An 18,851-nucleotide genomic window follows, 5' to 3' on the forward strand; every position below is an offset into this window, starting at 1 on the left:
TATACAACAATAATAGAAAAACAGAGAGCCAAATCGTGAGTGAACTCCCATTCACAATTGCTACAAAAAGAATAAAATATCTAGAAATACTACTTGCAAGGGATGTGAAGGACCTCTTCAAGGAGAACTACAAACCACTGCTTAAGAAAATAAGAGAGGACACAAGCAAATGGAAAAATATGCCATGCTTATGAATAGGAAGAATCAGTATCATGAAACTGGCCATACTGCTCAAAGTAATTTATAGAGAGAGAAAGAGAGAGAAAAAGAGAGAAGAAAGGAAGGAAGGAAGGAAGGAAGGAAGGAAGGAGAAAGAAAGAGAAAGAGAAAGAAAGAGAAAGAAAGAAAAGAAAGAAAGAAAGAGAGAGAGAGAAAAGAAAGAAAGAAAGAAAGAAGAAAGAAAGAAGAAAGAAAGAAAGAAAGAAAGAAAGAAAGAAAGAAAGAAGAAGAAAGAAGAAAGAAGAAAGAAAGAAAGAAAGAAAGAAAGAAAGAAAGAAAGAAAGAGTATAAAGTTAGCGGACTTAATACAATATGGAAACCATAAATTAGACATGGTTGATGTAGGAGAGAAATGTGTAAAAATGACACATTGTTTTGGACTGAAAAACTAGATAGATGGCAATGGAATTTATTAAAACAGGAAATGTATAAGAAGAAAAGAGCAAGGGTCCTACTAGAGACAGCAACGATTTGTTCAGTTATGATAGGGTGAGTTTCCATTGGTGGAACATTTAATGCAGAATCTGAGGCACAGTAGTCCCTCAACAATTGTTTGCTGAACATGGATTTTCTCTGTATTAATTTGAGAGGATGCCTAAGAGGTTTCTTTTCTCCTTCATCATTTTTTTCAAAAATAAAGGTATATGAAAAGGAGAGGTCACACCAGTTAATCACAAGTATCTCTAACTAAATAGGAGGAAAACCAACTAGAGTTGAGAAAAAGATGACATGTGGACAATTAAAAGTCATCCTGCAGGGGTTGAGTGAGATGCCTTTGAGAAAGTGCCCTTGCTAATCATGATTGGGTTTTGTATTAACTAGGTAAGATTAAAAGGAAAACAAAAAACCTAAGAAGAATCAAGAATCAAAAACTCAATTGCTCCTCTGTGGAAAACAAGTTTGCCAAAATTACAGTCATTTCTTTGGTTTTTTTCATAATACCTAAAGAGCAGACAAGCCACATTCTCAAAAGGAAGGGTAATCGTTAAAATGATGGGAAAAACTACTGAATTGGCCATCATCTGAATTCTTGAAGGAGAAAGAGGAGAAAGGGAATATGTGATCTTCGGCCAAAAAGTCAGGAACTATTTTATAAAGGTGTCTTGAATTCCAAGCAATAAAAACAACTCAGTTTTGACATAATGAAAAGAATCATTTTACATTTCTCAAGATAAATATTTGCCAGTGTATATGTTGAAGACATTTCACTCCAAGGAGAAAAAATAATTATTTTTGAATTTCCTCCAAATGCAGAATTTTCCCCAGGTTCATCCACCAATCCATGGGCATTATGTTTAAAAAGGCACAGTCCTGCATTTACCAAGCCTGTAATTGAAAAACGATTTCATTATTAAGCTGTGGTTTATTCCAAGCCTTCTGGATAATCTTGATGAGTATTGCACTTGTTGCTTAACTCTGGAGATTTTGTAATAAAAGTTTAATGAGTTACTTATTATTAGAATGTTTATAGCCATTATTTTAAGGTGAACAATAATGACGTAAAGTTTGTACGCATTTGGTTTAAAACGTATTCAACTCACATATCAGTTAATGCTACAGTGATTTTTAAAAACTCTCTTATCAGTACACGTGTCTAAAGGCAATGCAGCTAAACCTCAGCTTTACTGGGGCTATGGTTAAGAACGAAACTAAGGAAGGATTTCTCACTTGAATCATGTGAAAGCCAGATCCTGGCATTTCAGAATTTGAACAAGAATTGCTTTTATTATGACATTTTGAACAGATTTCACAAGAGGATACATATAAAGCAAGAGGACAAAAAGTTGAAATTAAGTCCTGAAGGCACTGAATATTCATTTCTATTTAAAAGCTAACCAGATATTCTATTAATGATCATAAATATTAAGGAAACATACCAAAATAAATCTAGTTTATCTGATTTCGGTCTACTGAAATGCTATGAAACCAAAGGTCAATCACATCTCTAAAAAAGATCTTACCCCTGCAGAAACTGTCTACAAGTTTTTCAGATAGAGACAAGATTTTCCAGAAATTATGATGCTATGAGTCAAGCACAAAAGTTTTCCAACTACAGAAATAAATGGAAAGTATATATATCTACTGAATCTGTATAAAACTTATACTCAGAAGAATAACATAGTTACCTTTATTGAAATAAATTTAATTTAGATTCTTAAATCAGACTATAACTTCTAATTCTTAGATGTTGCCAAATGGAATTTATGGAAAATATGGCTGAAACAAAGGACTAATTTTCATAACCATTTTGTGTGCTGTTTTGATGTACAAATTACTCATTAAATCATTTGAATATAAAGAGCCATAACATAATTCAGTGATGAGTACAGTGCTGACATTCTGAAAGCATGTATAATTAAAGCAGGGTTATCAAAAGAGAGGCAAAATGTATTAGAAGAACATACCACAAAATGAAAATAAAACCAAATTAACTCATAGCCACAAAATTGAGAAAACAAATGTTTTCATCCAATCCTCCAACTCCCCACCCCAAAAAAGATAAAATGCAATAAACATGTCATATGATTACACTTGTTTACTAATGCCACATGCTACATATGATCATAGCCAATGTTTCCAAACATTAACTATAAAATCATATCTTCTTCCTTCAGTATTTTTTCAAATCAATACTATTCTATGACCATATATTAAGTTGGGTTGCCTCCTATCATGCTATACCTTTAATCAATACATTGTTTCTATTAAGAAGTGAGATTGTAAAGGAAGCTTATTTATTTATTTATTTTTTGAGACGGAGTCTTGCTCTGTCACCCAGGCTCAAGTGCAATGGCGTGATCTCGGCTCATTGCAAGCTCCGCCTCCCAGGTTCACACCATTCTCCTGCCTCAGGCTCCCCAGTAGCTGGGACTACAGGCGCCTGCCACCACGCCTGGTTAATTTTTTTGTATTTTTTAGTAGAGATGGGGTTTCACTGTGTTAGTCAGGATGGTCTCGATCTCCTGACCTCGTGATCCACCCGCCTTGGCCTCTCAAAGTGCTGGGATTACAGGCGTGAGGCTGGCCAGAAAGTTTATTCTTAAAAACCTACTGAAAACATATTGTAACATATATAATTTGCTTATTTTGTGGCTGCTTAAACAATTTCTTCTTTACACAGCTGCAATATATAAATGTGTTAAGTCAAAATACATTCTTACCTCCCATCCATAACTGGGGTCTTTCAGGTTTGACCTCTGCTCTCCCACATAAGGCCCAAACTTTTCACCTACTTCGATCTTCCTTTTGGTCCATATTCCTAGTCCTGCTCCAGGCATATTTGACTCTCGAAGTTCAAACTCAGCAGGAATGGGAATATCATCAGGGATGTAGATGGGGGCTTTGTAAGGAGAACCCTCCTTTGGAGTGAATGCTTCACTGGATGTGGCAGGAGAGCATGGCTCTTGAATATTGAGGGAGGGAGTACTGGCTACTCCATCTGCATCTGGCATTTCTTCCAAGGGTATTTCAGGGTAGGTGCCATATACACACTCATTATCTGTGAATAGATAAAAACTTCATGAATTCCTTCTAATATTGAAGAGACAAAATTCCACAGGGATAGACACCTTATTATGTTGTTCTTTGAAGGCTAAATAGGAAAGACCATTGTTACGACGTGCCTTCATTAAAATCTTTATTATTCACAGGCCAGAGAGAGGCTATAGATTATGGCCTCTGTGGTTTATCTGTGGTGAATCCATAAATCAAATGAGCTAATCCTCAACTGTCAATACTTGCATGGGCTAGTTCAATTCATTATCCATCTGGGAAACAATCAGCAACTTCATTATTGGTCTGACTAAAGCACAGACAAGAAGTAAACATGTGTGTAACTACAACCCTCAAACAATTCCAAATTGGGAGCTGACAGGATTCTAAAATATATTAGAAAGTTTTGTCATGCAATGTTATTTGGAATAAATGTAGGAGAGTCATCAAAGATTCCAAAGGCTGCCATGTGCAACAAGGCTTAAATGTGTGTGGCAGGATTATTTATTGGAATATTAATTTGTGTTTTTTCTTTCTCTATATTTCCTTTCCAATTTTGAACATATCACCAAGCCCTTGGTATTTCCTTGCCTCAGTAACTTATGCAGAGCAGAAAGTTAAAGTTACCTGAAGCCAGTGATGCCTCTGGATATTTGTAAAGGCTAAAATTGTTAAAGAAATTAGGTAAATTTTCCAGCGGGGAAAGAGAGAGGAAGGTCCCTTGAGATGCACCAAAAAGACAGAATTTCCTCTAGACTGAGAAATGAGGGAGATCAGAAATGCTTTATATGGGGTACTGCTCATCTTTATGGAGCAGCATCTGAGGAGGTGGCAACTGCTTCGAGCAGACAGCAGGGTTGGGTAGCTAGGAGTTAGGGTACAGGGCACTGAGCACCGAGGCCCTGAGGACTCCCAAAGCAGCACAGCACCATACTTGAAGTAAACGAGTGGACCATGTGAGACCTTAAGACCTCTATGAAACTTGTATGGGGATGGTTATGAAACCAGTCAATGGGGATTTCAGTTGTCTTAAAGCAAATGAACACATGTTTCTTGTCTGCTAGGATTACAAATCAGAAGTCATACCTGATTTGTTTGATTCATAGAACTTCAAGGAAAGAACTAAGAAAAACGGGTGAAAATTACAAAGAAACAGACTTCAGTTGTGCTAGTCAAAGGTTAATACTTTGAAAAATTAGCTGAATGTGGTGGTATGCACCTGTAGTCCCAGCTACTTGGGAAGCTGAGGCGGGAGGATTGCTTGAGCTCGAGAAGGCGGCAGTGAGCTATGATTGTGTCACTGCACACAACCCTGGCAAGACAGTGAAAGCCCCTCTCAAAAAAAAGAAAAAAGGTAAAATGGGTTGCCTCCAGCTGCATGATCAGGGTTCTACTATAGCCTGCATAACTACGAGTTAAGGATGATGTGGAGACATTTCAGCATCAAGTTGGTGATTAAACTAGGTGACCTTTAAGGCACTACCAACCCTGCAGTTCTATAAATTAAAGTCTTCTAAGAGAGTTTACTGGGCTAGAAGATAGAAGACCTTCATTATTCAGATTCATTATTGCAACAAACTATAACATTCATTAGCAATTGCCCATCAAGTAATGACTCCTGTCTCTTATTTTGTGAAGGGTAAAGTGATAGTACATGCAAAAGTATTGTTTAATGAGGTGCTTGGTTCTTGGTTCAAACACTAAGATAATGCCATTTAAACTAAGCATACAACTGAATTCCAGAACCCAATGGGACATAGGTTCTCAACATACAAGCTCATTATCATTCAAGTTCAGCATGTCCAAAATCTTGCACCTTATCATCTGCCCTCAAATTGATTCTCTTGTTCACTTTCCTCTTTCTACTATGAATACTATCTTTTTCTTAATTATCCATGTTTGAAGCTTTAAAATAACATAGCCATTTTCTCTCCTTTATCTTCCAAGCTATTCAGTCACTAAATGCCGTATGTTCTTGCAAGATTCTAACCTTCATCCAATTTTTTCAAATCCACATTTTCACACCTAAATATTTTCATAGTCCTTTAAATGGGTCTCAACCTCCAGCTTCTTTCCACTATCCATCAACACTGAGCCTATTTAACACTGCCGAGTTTACCTTCCTGGCAGACTTATTTTCCTGTTTGACAGCCTTCAATAATATCAGTGTCTACAGGTAAAATATAAACCTCTTAGGCTTGGACTAAAATCTCTGTCATTTTGAAACCATTCTTCCTTTCCATGTGATTCTCAGTGGTCCTCAAAGGGAACCCCCAAGCTAGAGTAAGCTTACTACTCTCTTCTGAGCTCAGTGAGCATTTCTTCTTCACTTCTTCCTGCCTGCCACTCCTCTCTGCTCCACTGCCCAACAAACTTCTGGCCATCCTCCTGGGTCAAGTTCTAGCTGGTCCTCTCACCATCCCATTTAACACTAGTATTCCCTTCCTTGAATTATTACATAATTTCATCCCTCAGTTTGGCAATCAAGTACCATGCATTGCTGCTTAGGGTTTAATGTGTATGACTGTTTAGTTCCCAACTAGGAACTAGTTGGGAAATAGGTCCGTGATGAGAGACATTAGGACTCTCATCTTTTCGGAATTGTCCAAGTGGTCCGTATATAGGTGTTTAATGAATACTTGTTAAATATATAATTAATCTAACATATCATTTTATTAAACTATGAATCCAAGTCAATAATTTTTTACCAAGTATAGGAAACTTTTGATCCTACAAAGCACCTTTAAACCTATAGAAATAGAACATGATGAATTACCAACTTTTCTCCAAACCCAACATCAAAGGAAACAATTTTAATAATTCTCAGATATTATCAGAGAAGTATACTTTAAGGTCCAAACATACTCGAAAAGTCCATCTAATTTTATCCTTCAGGGAGGTTTTGCACTTCAACTTCATATTTAAAAGCTCACTAATGGTCTTAGCACATGTAAAAACCTAGAAAAACATCTCTTCAGAACTGTAACACTTACTACTGCAAATGCAAAGTTATTCTGAAAGAGGTTTCTTCCCCATTGTTAGAATTTTGTTTTTCTTGAGAAATATAAGTTGTAAAACATTGTGTACTCTGTAAATGTGTCCATGTAAGCAGGAGGAAACCAAAAGGCACCAAAATAAATAGAACAGTATTCCGCCAGTAATTATCTATTAAAGGTCAGTAAAATGTCCCCTACTTCCTCAAAGAGTCAAATCATTCATACTTCCAGTTTCATGAAAGTGATCTTTAAAAAATGATAGAGGCCAGGTGTGGTGGCTTATGCCTGTAATCCTAGTACTTTGGGAGACTGAGGTAGGCGGATTGCCTGAGTTCAAGAGTTCGAAACCAGTCTGGGCAACATGAGAAACCCCATCTAAATTTTTTGTACTAAAAGTACAAAAAATTAGCCGGGCATGGTGATGCATGCCTGTAGTCCCAGCACTCTGGAGGCTGAGGCACAAGAATTGCTTGAGCCCAGGAGGCAGAGGATGCAATGAGCTGAAATCACACTATTACACTCCAGCCTGGGCAACAGAGTGAGACCCTGTGTCAAAAAAAAAAGCATAGAGAAGACAAGCCCATCTGTGCCCTCCCAATGGCATAGCTTATACAGTGATCTCTGAATTACCCACAAACTCTCCCAATGCATAATCTAAGCAAATGCATTTAGATTTCCGTTCCTGTGGAGACAAAATACACATATGTGCCCAGGCAGCTGCACAGAAGAATTTGAACTTAAAGCCTGAATGCAATTCTGCTTACAATGACAAAAATGTACAATTAAACCTAAAGAACAACTTATATAGGTCAAGCAAATCCACAAGAACTCATGGACCTATTCATCCATATGCAAGCACTAAATATACATGCAAGCACAGGCAATTTGTTTTCAAGCCACTTTTAATCTAGTATCATCCAAATTAAATATAAAAATGGCTGTGATGACAAAAGTGAAAATATTAAACTGCTGAGTTTTATGTATCAAAACACGCAACAATATTTCAATGTAATCTAGCATTATGAAATTGTTAACAGCAAATGCAGTTTATCATACCACATTGAATATTTGTATAAACCAAAATAAACCAATGCCTCCATATATGTTACTCAAGAGCTATCCAAAAAGCTGCTAAAACATTTCATCTAAATGATAAATTACTTCAATTATCATATCCCCATTAAATCTCTGTTATTGGGGAAAAATTGGTAGATCCTTTCCCTCAGCTATAACTATAGTTAATTAAAGCATTTCTCAGATATCACACTGACAGATTGGGCACATTTACAATAGGTAAGTATCAGGTAAGAAGTGCCATATATATCAGTGGTCCCATAAAGATAAATAACCCTTGTAACTTCTTGGAGCTGAGCTGTCTGCTACTGTAATTTGCTTCATGCATCCTTTAGGCATGCCATTAACTGAGTGAGGAAAGAAAGACAAGCATATTGTTGGATTTCAGACAAATGATTTGGGAAATTGCTCTTGGAAATCAACCTCTTCAGTTCAAATTTTAAGTGTTCTAATTTCCTCAGAGACCAAGGGAAAGGCCACATTTTGATTATATAATATTTATTTATATGTGTCTTTGAATAACTACCATAAGTTTCCACTTGAAAAGTATCCCATTTTGAAAACGTATCAGAATCTTCAAAGAGAAGAAATTGAAGAAATAATACCAATACTAGTAACTTTCATAGATGTATCCACATTTTCTCATTTTAATGCTCAAAACAATGCAGTGAGAAAATGATGATAAGAATAATCTTCCATTTTGCAGATGTGGGACCTGATATTCAATAGAACCAAAGTCAGCTGAGACTAGCTGGGTGTCCAAACCCAGTCCTCCCTTTAACTCTTAGGCAACTTGTTTTTTGATCCTTAAAGATATGTTTTAAAGTTTGTTAGTTTTATCAAAATTGTAGCCATAATGTGTGAATAGTTCGGTTTTTTACTTTTTCACCTGATTATAGTTTATTATAATCACTTGCTTTTGTATATTTTACTATTTTCTAAAACTACATTTAATGCTGTATAATATTCCATTATGTGAATCCACAATAGCTGAACTATTTCCATGGATTTTATTTATGTTGCTTCTAATTTTCTGATATCATAAATATCATGAAAATGAGCCTTCCTTAACATAAATGTTTATTTTCATCCATTTCAATTTCCTTAGGTTAGAATAGGAACACTTTTACACTGTTGGTGGGATTGTAAACTAGTTCAACCATTATGGAAAACAGTATGGCGATTCCTCAAGGATCTAGAACTAGATGTACCATATGACCCAGCCATCCCACTACTGGGTATATACCCAAAGGATTATAAATTACTCTACTACAAAGACACATGCACACGTATGTTTATTGCGGCACTATTCACAATAGCAAAGACTTGGAATCAACCCAAATGTCCATCTGTGACAGACTGGATTAAGAAAATGTGGCACATATACACCATGGAATACTATGCAGCCATAAAAAAGGATGAGTTTGCGTCCTTTGTAGGGACATGGATGCAGCTGGAAACCATCATTCTTAGCAAACTATCACAAGAAGAGAAAACCAAACACCGCATGTTCTCACTCATAGGTGGGAACTGAACAATGAGATCACTTGGACTCGGGAAGGGGAACATAACACACTGGGGCCTATCATGGGGAGGGGGGAGGAGGGAGGGATTGCATTGGGGACTTATACATGATATAAACGTTATGCACATGTACCCTAGAACTTAAAGTATAATAAAAAATAAAAAAAGAAAAAAAAAAAAAAGAGAGAAGGCAGAAATTAAAAAGAAATTATTCAGAAAAAAAAAAAAAGAAAACTTAGTGGGTATTGACAGATTGCTTTTCAGAAAGTGTATCACAATTTACACTCCTACAAATTATACTGTCAATTATTATTGTCTTGTTTTTAATGCAGAAAACTATCTATTACTGCTTAATTCACATCTCAGTTGATTACAGAAACTAAATATTCTTATTTGTCATTCAAATTTCTTTTTTTTTTTTTTTTTTTTTTTTTTTTTTTTTTTGAGGCGGAGTCTCGCTCTGTCGCCCGGACTGGAGTGCAGTGGCCAGATCTCAGCTCACTGCAAGCTCCGCCTCCCGGGTTTCCGCCATTCTCCTGCCTCAGCCTCCCGAGTAGCTGGGACTACAGGCGCCCGCCACCTCGCCCGGCTAGTTTTTGTATTTTTAGTAGAGACGGGGTTTCACCGTATTAGCCAGGATGGTCTCGATCTCCCGACCTTGTGATCCGCCCGTCTCGGCCTCCCAAAGTGCTGGGATTACAGGCTTGAGCCACCGCGCCCGGCCTCAAATTTCTTTATTTGCAAATTGTTCATTGTTTTTGCCCACTCTTAATTAGGCTTTTATGTCTGTCTTATTAATGATAAATAAATTAGCCCTTGGATATCGTATTTTAAATTTTCCCAGTAGACAATTTGCCATTTGGTATTTCAATTTTTTTTTTAACTTTAATGGAACTAAGTCTATATTTCTTCTGTGATTTTTACATTTTTCTTAGAAAGTCCTTAGCTACAGAATGGAAAAAAAGATTCTCTTGAATTTTCTTTGAGTTTCATAGTTGCTTTTCTACCAACCTTGGATTACCAATGAGTGATTTACTGCTGAGTGAAAAGCAGAAAAAAAAATTATTTCATTTATTTGAGCGCCTTTGAACGGCAGGTTAGGAAAAAAAAATGTCATTTCACTCGTAATTCTTTGGTTCTTATTTGCAAGGCTGGCCTAAATGCCTTCTCTTTTTGTGGGTTTTATATAACTCACCATTTGTTTCTTTTGGCCTTTCTGTCTAGTTTAACTGCAAATCTGGGCAGATGCCATTCAAAATCCTGAGTTTCACCATTAATGCCCATCATAATACTTATCACTCAGCATTATCATTCGTGATAGTAACATGAATAATTTTTCTCTCTACTCTTCACATTAGTTCACTGATAGAAAATATTCAGCAACTAAAATGTTTAATATTTATTAAGAGCATATATACATAGTTTGACTATAAAGTAAGACTGATTTCTGTAGTTATGAAGTAAGAAGTTAATTATCTATACTCAACTGTACACATATATGCATATAATACACATATCCATGTGTATTTGCAATGTGTGTGTAGAGGGGTGTGTGTGTAATAGCTCCCTAATCTTAAAAATAGGCTGAGACAGAAACATGATTTGAGATCTCGGGCAGACTGGTTGAGATCATAACTACATGAAACAACTGCCAAGAGGAGCTCAACTAGGGAATTGAACAGATTAGGTAACTCAGAAATTTAGACATTTCCCCCCATTATATTCCTCATTGCAGTTTTGTAATAAAAACATGAGCAAACTTCAAAGGAAGCTCTGTAGTAAAGGTTAATTGCTACTAAAGAAGAGGGTGGGCCCAAGCACCAGTACTTTGTGCCCAACTTGCAAGCAGACAGGAAGGATTACACGTGGCTGAGAGCAGAGGATGTGTGCCCTGCTCTAGGAGGAGAGCAGGCTCGGCCAAACCTCAAAGCCCCACTAGGGACCTCCTGGTAGGACGTGAGCACATAAGCACAAGTCCATAAGCTGATGCCTGCTAACAGTGTGGCAGGGAAGGGAGTGGGAAGACATCAATTTCCTTACAAAATTAAAACCGGACATGCTCTTCTTCCCTTGTTAGGACAATTCCAGAGCAGTTACAGAGGCATGTTTGTGAGAAAGCAGAGGGCTTCAGGAGCCAGCTCTTCTGCACCAGCAACACAGTGAATAAACACGTGCTGGGCTTGGGGAAAAGGGTGGAGCTCAACTAATGCCAGATGCACAAACAGAACAAAGAAGGAGGCTATGAACTGGCCAGCAAAATCTTCTATGAGAATGGCCCCAAGATAATGAAATTTAAGATACCAACGAAACGAAGAAAAGAAACTAGTAAAAGTAGGGAAAATGAATTTCCAGAAAACTGACTTAAACAAGCTGTAGAGGACTGTAGCAAGGGTGCAGAATTACAGGCTTAGAAACAGAGACATTGAATGGAATGGGAACTGCTGATGGATATAGTCTTTTTTTTTTAGCTTCTTTTTTTTTTTTTTTTTTTTTTGAGACAGAATCTTGCTCTGTCCCCCAGGCTGGAGTGCAGTGGCGCGATCTCCACTCACTGCAAGCTCCGCTTCCCGGGTTCACACCATTCTCCTGCCTCAGCCTCCTGTGTAGCTGGGACTACAGGCGCCCGCCACCGCGCCGGGCTCATTTTTTTTTTAATGTATTTTCAGTAGAGACGGGGTTTCACCGTGTTAGCTAGGATGGTCTCGATCTCCTGACTTCGTGATCCGCCCGTCTCGGCCTCCCAAAGTGCTGGGATTACAGGAGTGAACCACTGCCCCCCGCCAGGACATAGTCTTTAGCATGTCCCGCTCCAGAGGGGAGTGAGAAGAAAAGAGACTTAAATGGAGTGTTTGGACCCTGGGCTGAATTTGTAGAACCCGTGTCTCTAGACACCATTATGTTTGGAAATAATCTATCAACATGGCTTGGCACTGGAATTTTTTTAATGACCCTCTAAGATTCCTTGCACTTTCAGTTATTTGCTACTTCCTTGTATCATGCTATTCCATGTCTTCCTTATGGAACTTTTCCCCCAGTGTTTCCTAAAAATATTTCATTTAAGAGCTGTCAGAAAGACTCAGAATGGAAGTACTGGGGGGCAAGATAGCAAGGGAGATGGCAAAGAATGTGATATGGATGGAAAATAAGTGACAAAATCAATGAGCAAAGTTTTATTTTTCTCCTGATACTGTGGCATACTGTTGGGTGTCCTGTGGCTTTTAAATCTGGTTAAGAGATTTTCTACTCCCCTAGGAATTTCACAGACATTTCACTAATTAAGTATGATTTGGAAATTAAACTAGTAGCTCCTAAGCAATTAAAAACTGGGCTTCGCCTCTTCCAAAACTTTCTCTTCAGAGATGGAACTAAGCTTTTGTCAAATGGTAATGGAAAGAAATTGCTAGAAAATTCATACTTGAGGTACCAGTAAAGCCATTTGGTATCTGGTTACTGAATCTAAAACCGCTAACGCAGACATTAAAGTTCTGTGAGTACTATTCCAAAGGAAAACATGAGCTGGTTAATATTTGGCTTATTCTGTTGTTAAGGAGCCACGGTCACCAATATCCACTGGAATGACCAGGTAAGAACAGACTTATCACATATCAGATAGATAGTGTTTCTTTTACATTCTAACTATGTGCCTTGATTTTCTTTTGCCAGTACAAATTTTTAAAAGACTTTTGGCAACCTCTGATGGACCCGATGTGCTTGTTTTTCATAAGCTTTCTATGTCCCCAAAGTGATTTTCCTTCAGATTCATTTAGAGGAAAGTAGAACCGTCCTGAATTCATGCTGCAGCAGACTGGGTGGTTACTCCTCAGGCAATCTGAAATGACCAGAGTACAGCCTTTCAGTATTCCAGCCATATCTACAGTAATTATTTGCCAGCGTATCTAAAAGAAGGCAGGCATTTCCTGTTGCACACAAATGGGACATTCTTATCTAAATTACTGTTTAAACAGGTATTTAAGAAAAGACTATCACAGTCAGGAATTTACTGATGACGGAACACATTAGTTTAGGGCTGGACACATTAGTTGAGGACTAACCATTGTCAAGAAAGGAAGTATATCAGCATCAGGAAGGTATAGAGAATATTTTACAACTCCCATATGGGTCAAGATGGAGGACTGTAAACTATGCCATTTGCATTTGGAGAAAGCGGGAGGGTCACAAGTCCTGGCATGGAGTTGTGCTTGCGTCAATATATTGCTGAACCCTGGAGTAACCTTGAGAGGCAGAGCCTGAGAGTTGTAGCTGCTTGGGGTCTCTGTTTCCCTAGCCATAAAATAAGCACATTGGACAAGTTCATCCCAGGTTCATTCCACTCAAGCGATCCCAGTTCTACACAGTAAAAACCAGAAGGTGGTCAAAATTTGGTGTACCAAAAGCTTATAAAATGTATTTTCTGGAAAGACATTCTGAGAATTGGTTTGGTCTCTCCCAACATGTAACCTAGGAGAGACTGTGCTCTGGCTGCCTAACCTTGCTCTAACCAGTGAAACTGGAATTTATTCCCAGTAGAGGCTTATAAAACTGGGCTGTTATTCTCACATTAAGTAGACTGCCCTCTGGTGAGGACTGTGGTTTATGTGTGGGCAGAACGTGTGGTTTACTACCCTAATTTGTTTATGTTGTTGATGGTGGTTTCAAAAGAAAGCTGCACCCCTTCACATGCTGAAGAGTGACCGGATTTACTTCCTTTAAAAAAAAGTGTTTAAAGGTGGGCAGAGACATGAGGGAGCATTAATGTGCCATTGCTAATGGAAGAGCAACTGGGATCCCTGCGACCACAACTCTGCTTCATTCAGCTCTGCATGTGAAATGAGAGCCCCAACTTGTTTATTATAATTACCTAAGTGTGGCTTGGTGGCTTTTGGCAGAGATCCTTCTTGCCTCCAAAGGAGAGACCAAAACTCAGGAGCTACACACTAAAGGAAGGAGGGTGGTGTGCATTCTGTAACAAGGAGGCTATAATTCTAATATATTCTGGGTGAAAATATTAAAAACAACCCCCAAAAGATGAAGATCAAAAAGTAAATGAGATTGAGATCTACCTTCTACCACATGGCAAACAAAGATAGGCATGCAGGAGAACTGGATAAACAGTGTAAATGTAAGTTCAAATTCATTCTCACAGCTGACTTGATGCAGACCCTTCCCTATTACCACAAAACAGAAGAACTTTCTTACAGCCAGGAGTCTTACATAAAGAAAAGAAAATAATTATGCATGTCTGGCAGAAGAGGGAGTTGTAGCAATGGCTTGCCGGTAAAAAGGAATATGAACGAGCAATAGAACACTAACTCAACCACACTCTTGGTTTGATAAGAAGCAGAAAGTGTCCAAAAGAATGAAATTTTGTTAGCGTCTCAAAATGTTTTATTTGAAAATGAGCAATGGTCCTTGTTCGTGCAAGGTTTGGTAACTAAAAGACAACAGTAATTTCTCATCTTAAAGTGATTCTGTGAAGAAAATTCCTTGATTTAGCTAATTTTAGCTTGAACTCTACACCATTGCAATCACAGTATCTTCAGTGTTAAACAAGTTTAGATGTTGCTAAGGAGTGCAATTTTCTGCTCCCATTCTAAGCTCTAAAGGCCCCCATATTGAGTTTCCCAATACCACATCATATTAAATGTAAAATCATTCAAAACCACAGAGATGAAGAGAATGTCATTGAAAAACGTAAAGGAAGGTTTTTTGCTTTTTTTAAGTATGAGAAAACATATATTTTGATTAAAAATGTTTGCAGAAAAATATGAACAGATGTGCTATGTGTATGTGTATACATATACCAAATAGCACTTATAATTTGAGAGGGGGTAATTTCAACATTGCTAAGTGGTAACACAAGCTAGGTATTTAAGGGAATGATATAATATGACAACTTCATAGACTACCAAACTATGTATGCTCTCTGGAAACTGTCATTATCAACATGTACAATAACTAGTAGCATTAGGTGGTCTGTACAGTATCCTTCATGTCTAATTGAGTCACACAGTCTAAGACACTTGATGGGCACCAGGCACTGCCTTCTAATGCGAACTGACTTTCAAAAAAAAATGTATTCAGGACCTCTTCTATATAAATTACTATTGTTTGCAGCAAGAGAGGATTATAAATATTTGCTGGCAAAAACTAAATTTATTTACAAACTGGGTCTAATTTATTTATGGCTGCAGTACAATTGGCTTTTGTCGAAATATTTATATTATCTGTACTTCTGCCTCACTAAACTCTACCACAATCATAAACACTGTTGAAAAATTATTTGCAGTTAGCAGGATTTAAGCTACCCATTATATCACCAGCTAGTGCCAGTAAACTTTTGCACTGGTTGATAAAGTTTCCTCTGTGGAATAAATATACATTCAACTTTCAAAATCTTTGGTGAGCTCCATACTATGAAAAGTGAAGGATTAAACAGATGTCCCAGACTTCACTAGTTTTGTGTGAATGCTTCAATTGCACATTCCAATTGAAATTTTGTGGATAGACTAGAAAAGTGCACAGATTTACATATTTTTCTAGCATTAAAAGAGGAATTTGATGATTGAAGTGTTGAGGTGATAATCTTTGCCAAAGATGCTACTGCTCAGACTTGAATTCATTTACCCATTCCAAAACATTTATTCAATAAATACCACATTGTGCCTGGAGCTGTGCAAGTTGCTAAGGATAGAAATAGAGTTGAATAAGATAAACTGTCTGCCCTCAAGTAGTTTAAAGTTCAGCAGTGAAGACATAGATGGTAACGTATGTGACAATGAAATAAAATAAGGCCTAAGATGAGGTTAGGAAAAGTGCTGAGTGTTAAAAGAGTTGAGTATAAGTAATTCTGCAATTGGGCATTCCAGTCTCATAGAACCTCTATCCTTAGGTTCATTAGAACTATATATGTACTAAATCTTTAAAGAAACCTCTCATTTTGATTATTGGTGGAAATGCAGTTGCCCTTCACATTTACTTCTGAGTATCACTAAGCTCTTCAAGTAATGTGAGCATCAGAATATTTTGGGGGGATTATTTACCCTCACTGATGCTTCTAAATAACTCATAAAATGATGAAACATTGCAACAGGTTCTAAAATGACGTGTCCCCATTTCCATTACAAAGTAAGCCAAGAGAAAACAGCATATAGTAGTGCGTAGTTCGCATGTCAACTAAATATGTATTTCTGCTTGATCTGCTTCACTGAAAAGAGCCCAGAAGTTCTATTGTGAATCAGGTAGGACTGCTGTTATACCAATGAAATTCCCACCAGTCTACAAATGATCCAAACCACAATATTTATCTTCCAGCTAGAATTGAAAGTTATTCCAAATTGACCAGAGACAGTCCTGGTGGATCTCAGAACAGTGATGTATTCAAACGAGGACTGGCCAGACCACCCTGGAACCTCCAGTGGAATGGCACCAATCTGGAGTAGGAGTTCTTAGAGAAGTGTTAGTACTATTGTCTTCTGGTGTCTTACACTACCCACCAGATAATGAATTTTTCTCAAATAATATCTACCTATGTCTATAACAGTCAAAGTAACTTAACAAAAAGCCAAAGTAGCAAAATTCATTTTGAGAGCTGTATTTATTTGGTGGGGGAAAAAAGATCTCAAAAAAAGGAGGTTTTCACTCATCAAAGTGCTTTGTAAAAAGGAATACCCAAAACTCACATATTTGGAGCTTCATATTTATGAGTAATATACTCATAAAATAATTTGCTGTCCACTTATATCAACATGATATAAAATAACTCTTACTTAGATCCAGGTGTTATTCTCTAGAATAAATAATATCTCAGGGTTTTTTTGTGCTTTTACTGATCATTTTATGAATTTATTCTGATAAACCTTCTTTAAATGTTTGTTCTAACAGACTATAGCTATGCTAATTAAGTTAAATAAAATATTCTGGCATCATACTGCTTAAACCTCAGGATAATCAATAGATGTTTCAATCTATTTTAATAGCATTGTAGAATCTCACAGCTAAAGAAAGCAAGAAAAATTTCAATTTATTCACCTAAACACCTAAAATTCTTGCTAACTTAAATATATTGTGGATAAAACCATGTAAATCTATATAAACCATGACTGGTCATGAGAAAAAATTACAAATGTTATAGTTCTATCGAAAGCATGTAACGTTAAGAAAATCCACTGGAGACGGGAAAGATACCTGAAGTCTAAGAATACAGAATGATTTAACAGCTTTTGCTATTGTTGCTTTGTTGTTTTGTTGCTGTTGCTGTATTAATATGTCTACTTCATTCAACTTTTTAATACTCATCACCACATTAAATCTTAACAACTATGATCCAACATATGCCAAAAAACATTAATCATTTAGCCAACAAGACTTCTACATGTAAATCACCATGAGGGGGTCACAAAAAAAGAATAAAGTGAAATTGCTGATTTCAAAGGACTTACAATCTTGTTGGGAAGATAAGGCGAATGCCCAGGAGGATTAAACTTATGTAATATAAGGCTGCATTAAATAGAGTCAAGTGAATGGCACAGAAAATGACCTCAATGATCAACTCAAAAAGTGATATTCCGTTTTTTTTTTTTAAGAGAAAACTGAAGTGAATGCTAGCTAGAAATTCTACTTGTGATGAAGGCAGATAATCAAGAGGATTGTGAAACAAAGGGGTATAGACTGTGGCCAAGCCTTGGAGAGGTAATGACTTTTAATTGGATTGAGTTTATCATATTTGCAGAGGTACGGCAGACACAGAAGAAAGGATTAGAGTGATTTCCACTTTCTATTATTTGACATAATGAGAAAACAGAGGGTGGTCCACATCTCTGGTACATATTATGAGCCATAGGAGATGCTTAACATGTCAGGTTTTGGTAGCATTGAACTCTTCTAAATAAACATATTTATTTGGACATAGTTGAGTCAAAACAAGTCACCTGGAAAAAAGGTTACAGGTCATTAATTTGCATAGTACAAAGGATTTATGAATTTTTAAATTAACCCTCTTGGATCTCGACACCATTTCAAAGAGTAGGATATATCTGCATTTTTCTTCAAAGTTTAGTTAGCTTAAAGGGTCAAATGAAAATGCTTGGCTGACGAAAAACCAGCTGAGCCAATTTGCTTTTTTCTGATGGAAAAGAAGTGTATTACAAATTTTTCCAAGAAACAGCATTATATACATCAGGTCAAATATACACACAAAACAAATGAGCAAATAAACAACTGCAACAAAGTTGCATGAATATTTGGTGAGTCACAAAAAGATCATGCACTCTCCAAATTCAAGAGAGCCGAAGTATGAAAGATGATTAAAGCATCCCTCCACCAAAACTCCACTAGATTATAAGGGGATGAGGGCAGGGAGGATGGGTGCCTGATTCACTGCCGAATCCCCAGGATCCAGCAATGTTTCTGGCTCACTACAATAATTCAGTGTGATTTTGTTGACTTGAAAACATCAGCCAAAGCAAGCCAATTTTACTGGAATTGGCTGGTACCATTTTCTCTTTCTCTAAATTGGGAAGTTCAAACATAAATGTTCAAAAGGCATCA

At 37.0% G+C, this 18,851-nt stretch overlaps 1 protein-coding gene across 7 annotated transcripts in view; it reads right to left on the reverse strand.

Annotated features, from left to right (window-relative positions):
* MECOM (MDS1 and EVI1 complex locus) overlaps nt 1-18,851 on the reverse strand; it is a 616,769-nt gene that overhangs the window by 297,431 nt on the left and 300,487 nt on the right. For all 7 annotated transcript variants that reach the window (XM_033211655.1, XM_033211654.1, XM_033211641.1 and 4 more), the window contains exon 2: nt 3,381-3,718. In XM_033211655.1, coding sequence (XP_033067546.1) covers nt 3,381-3,718 — 338 coding nt within the window. The remainder of the gene's footprint in view (nt 1-3,380; nt 3,719-18,851) is intronic.

The sequence above is a fragment of the Trachypithecus francoisi genome, unplaced genomic scaffold (assembly GCF_009764315.1).
Source record: "Trachypithecus francoisi isolate TF-2019V2 unplaced genomic scaffold, Tfra_2.0 Lachesis_group0, whole genome shotgun sequence".
Lineage (NCBI taxonomy): Eukaryota > Metazoa > Chordata > Mammalia > Primates > Cercopithecidae > Trachypithecus > Trachypithecus francoisi.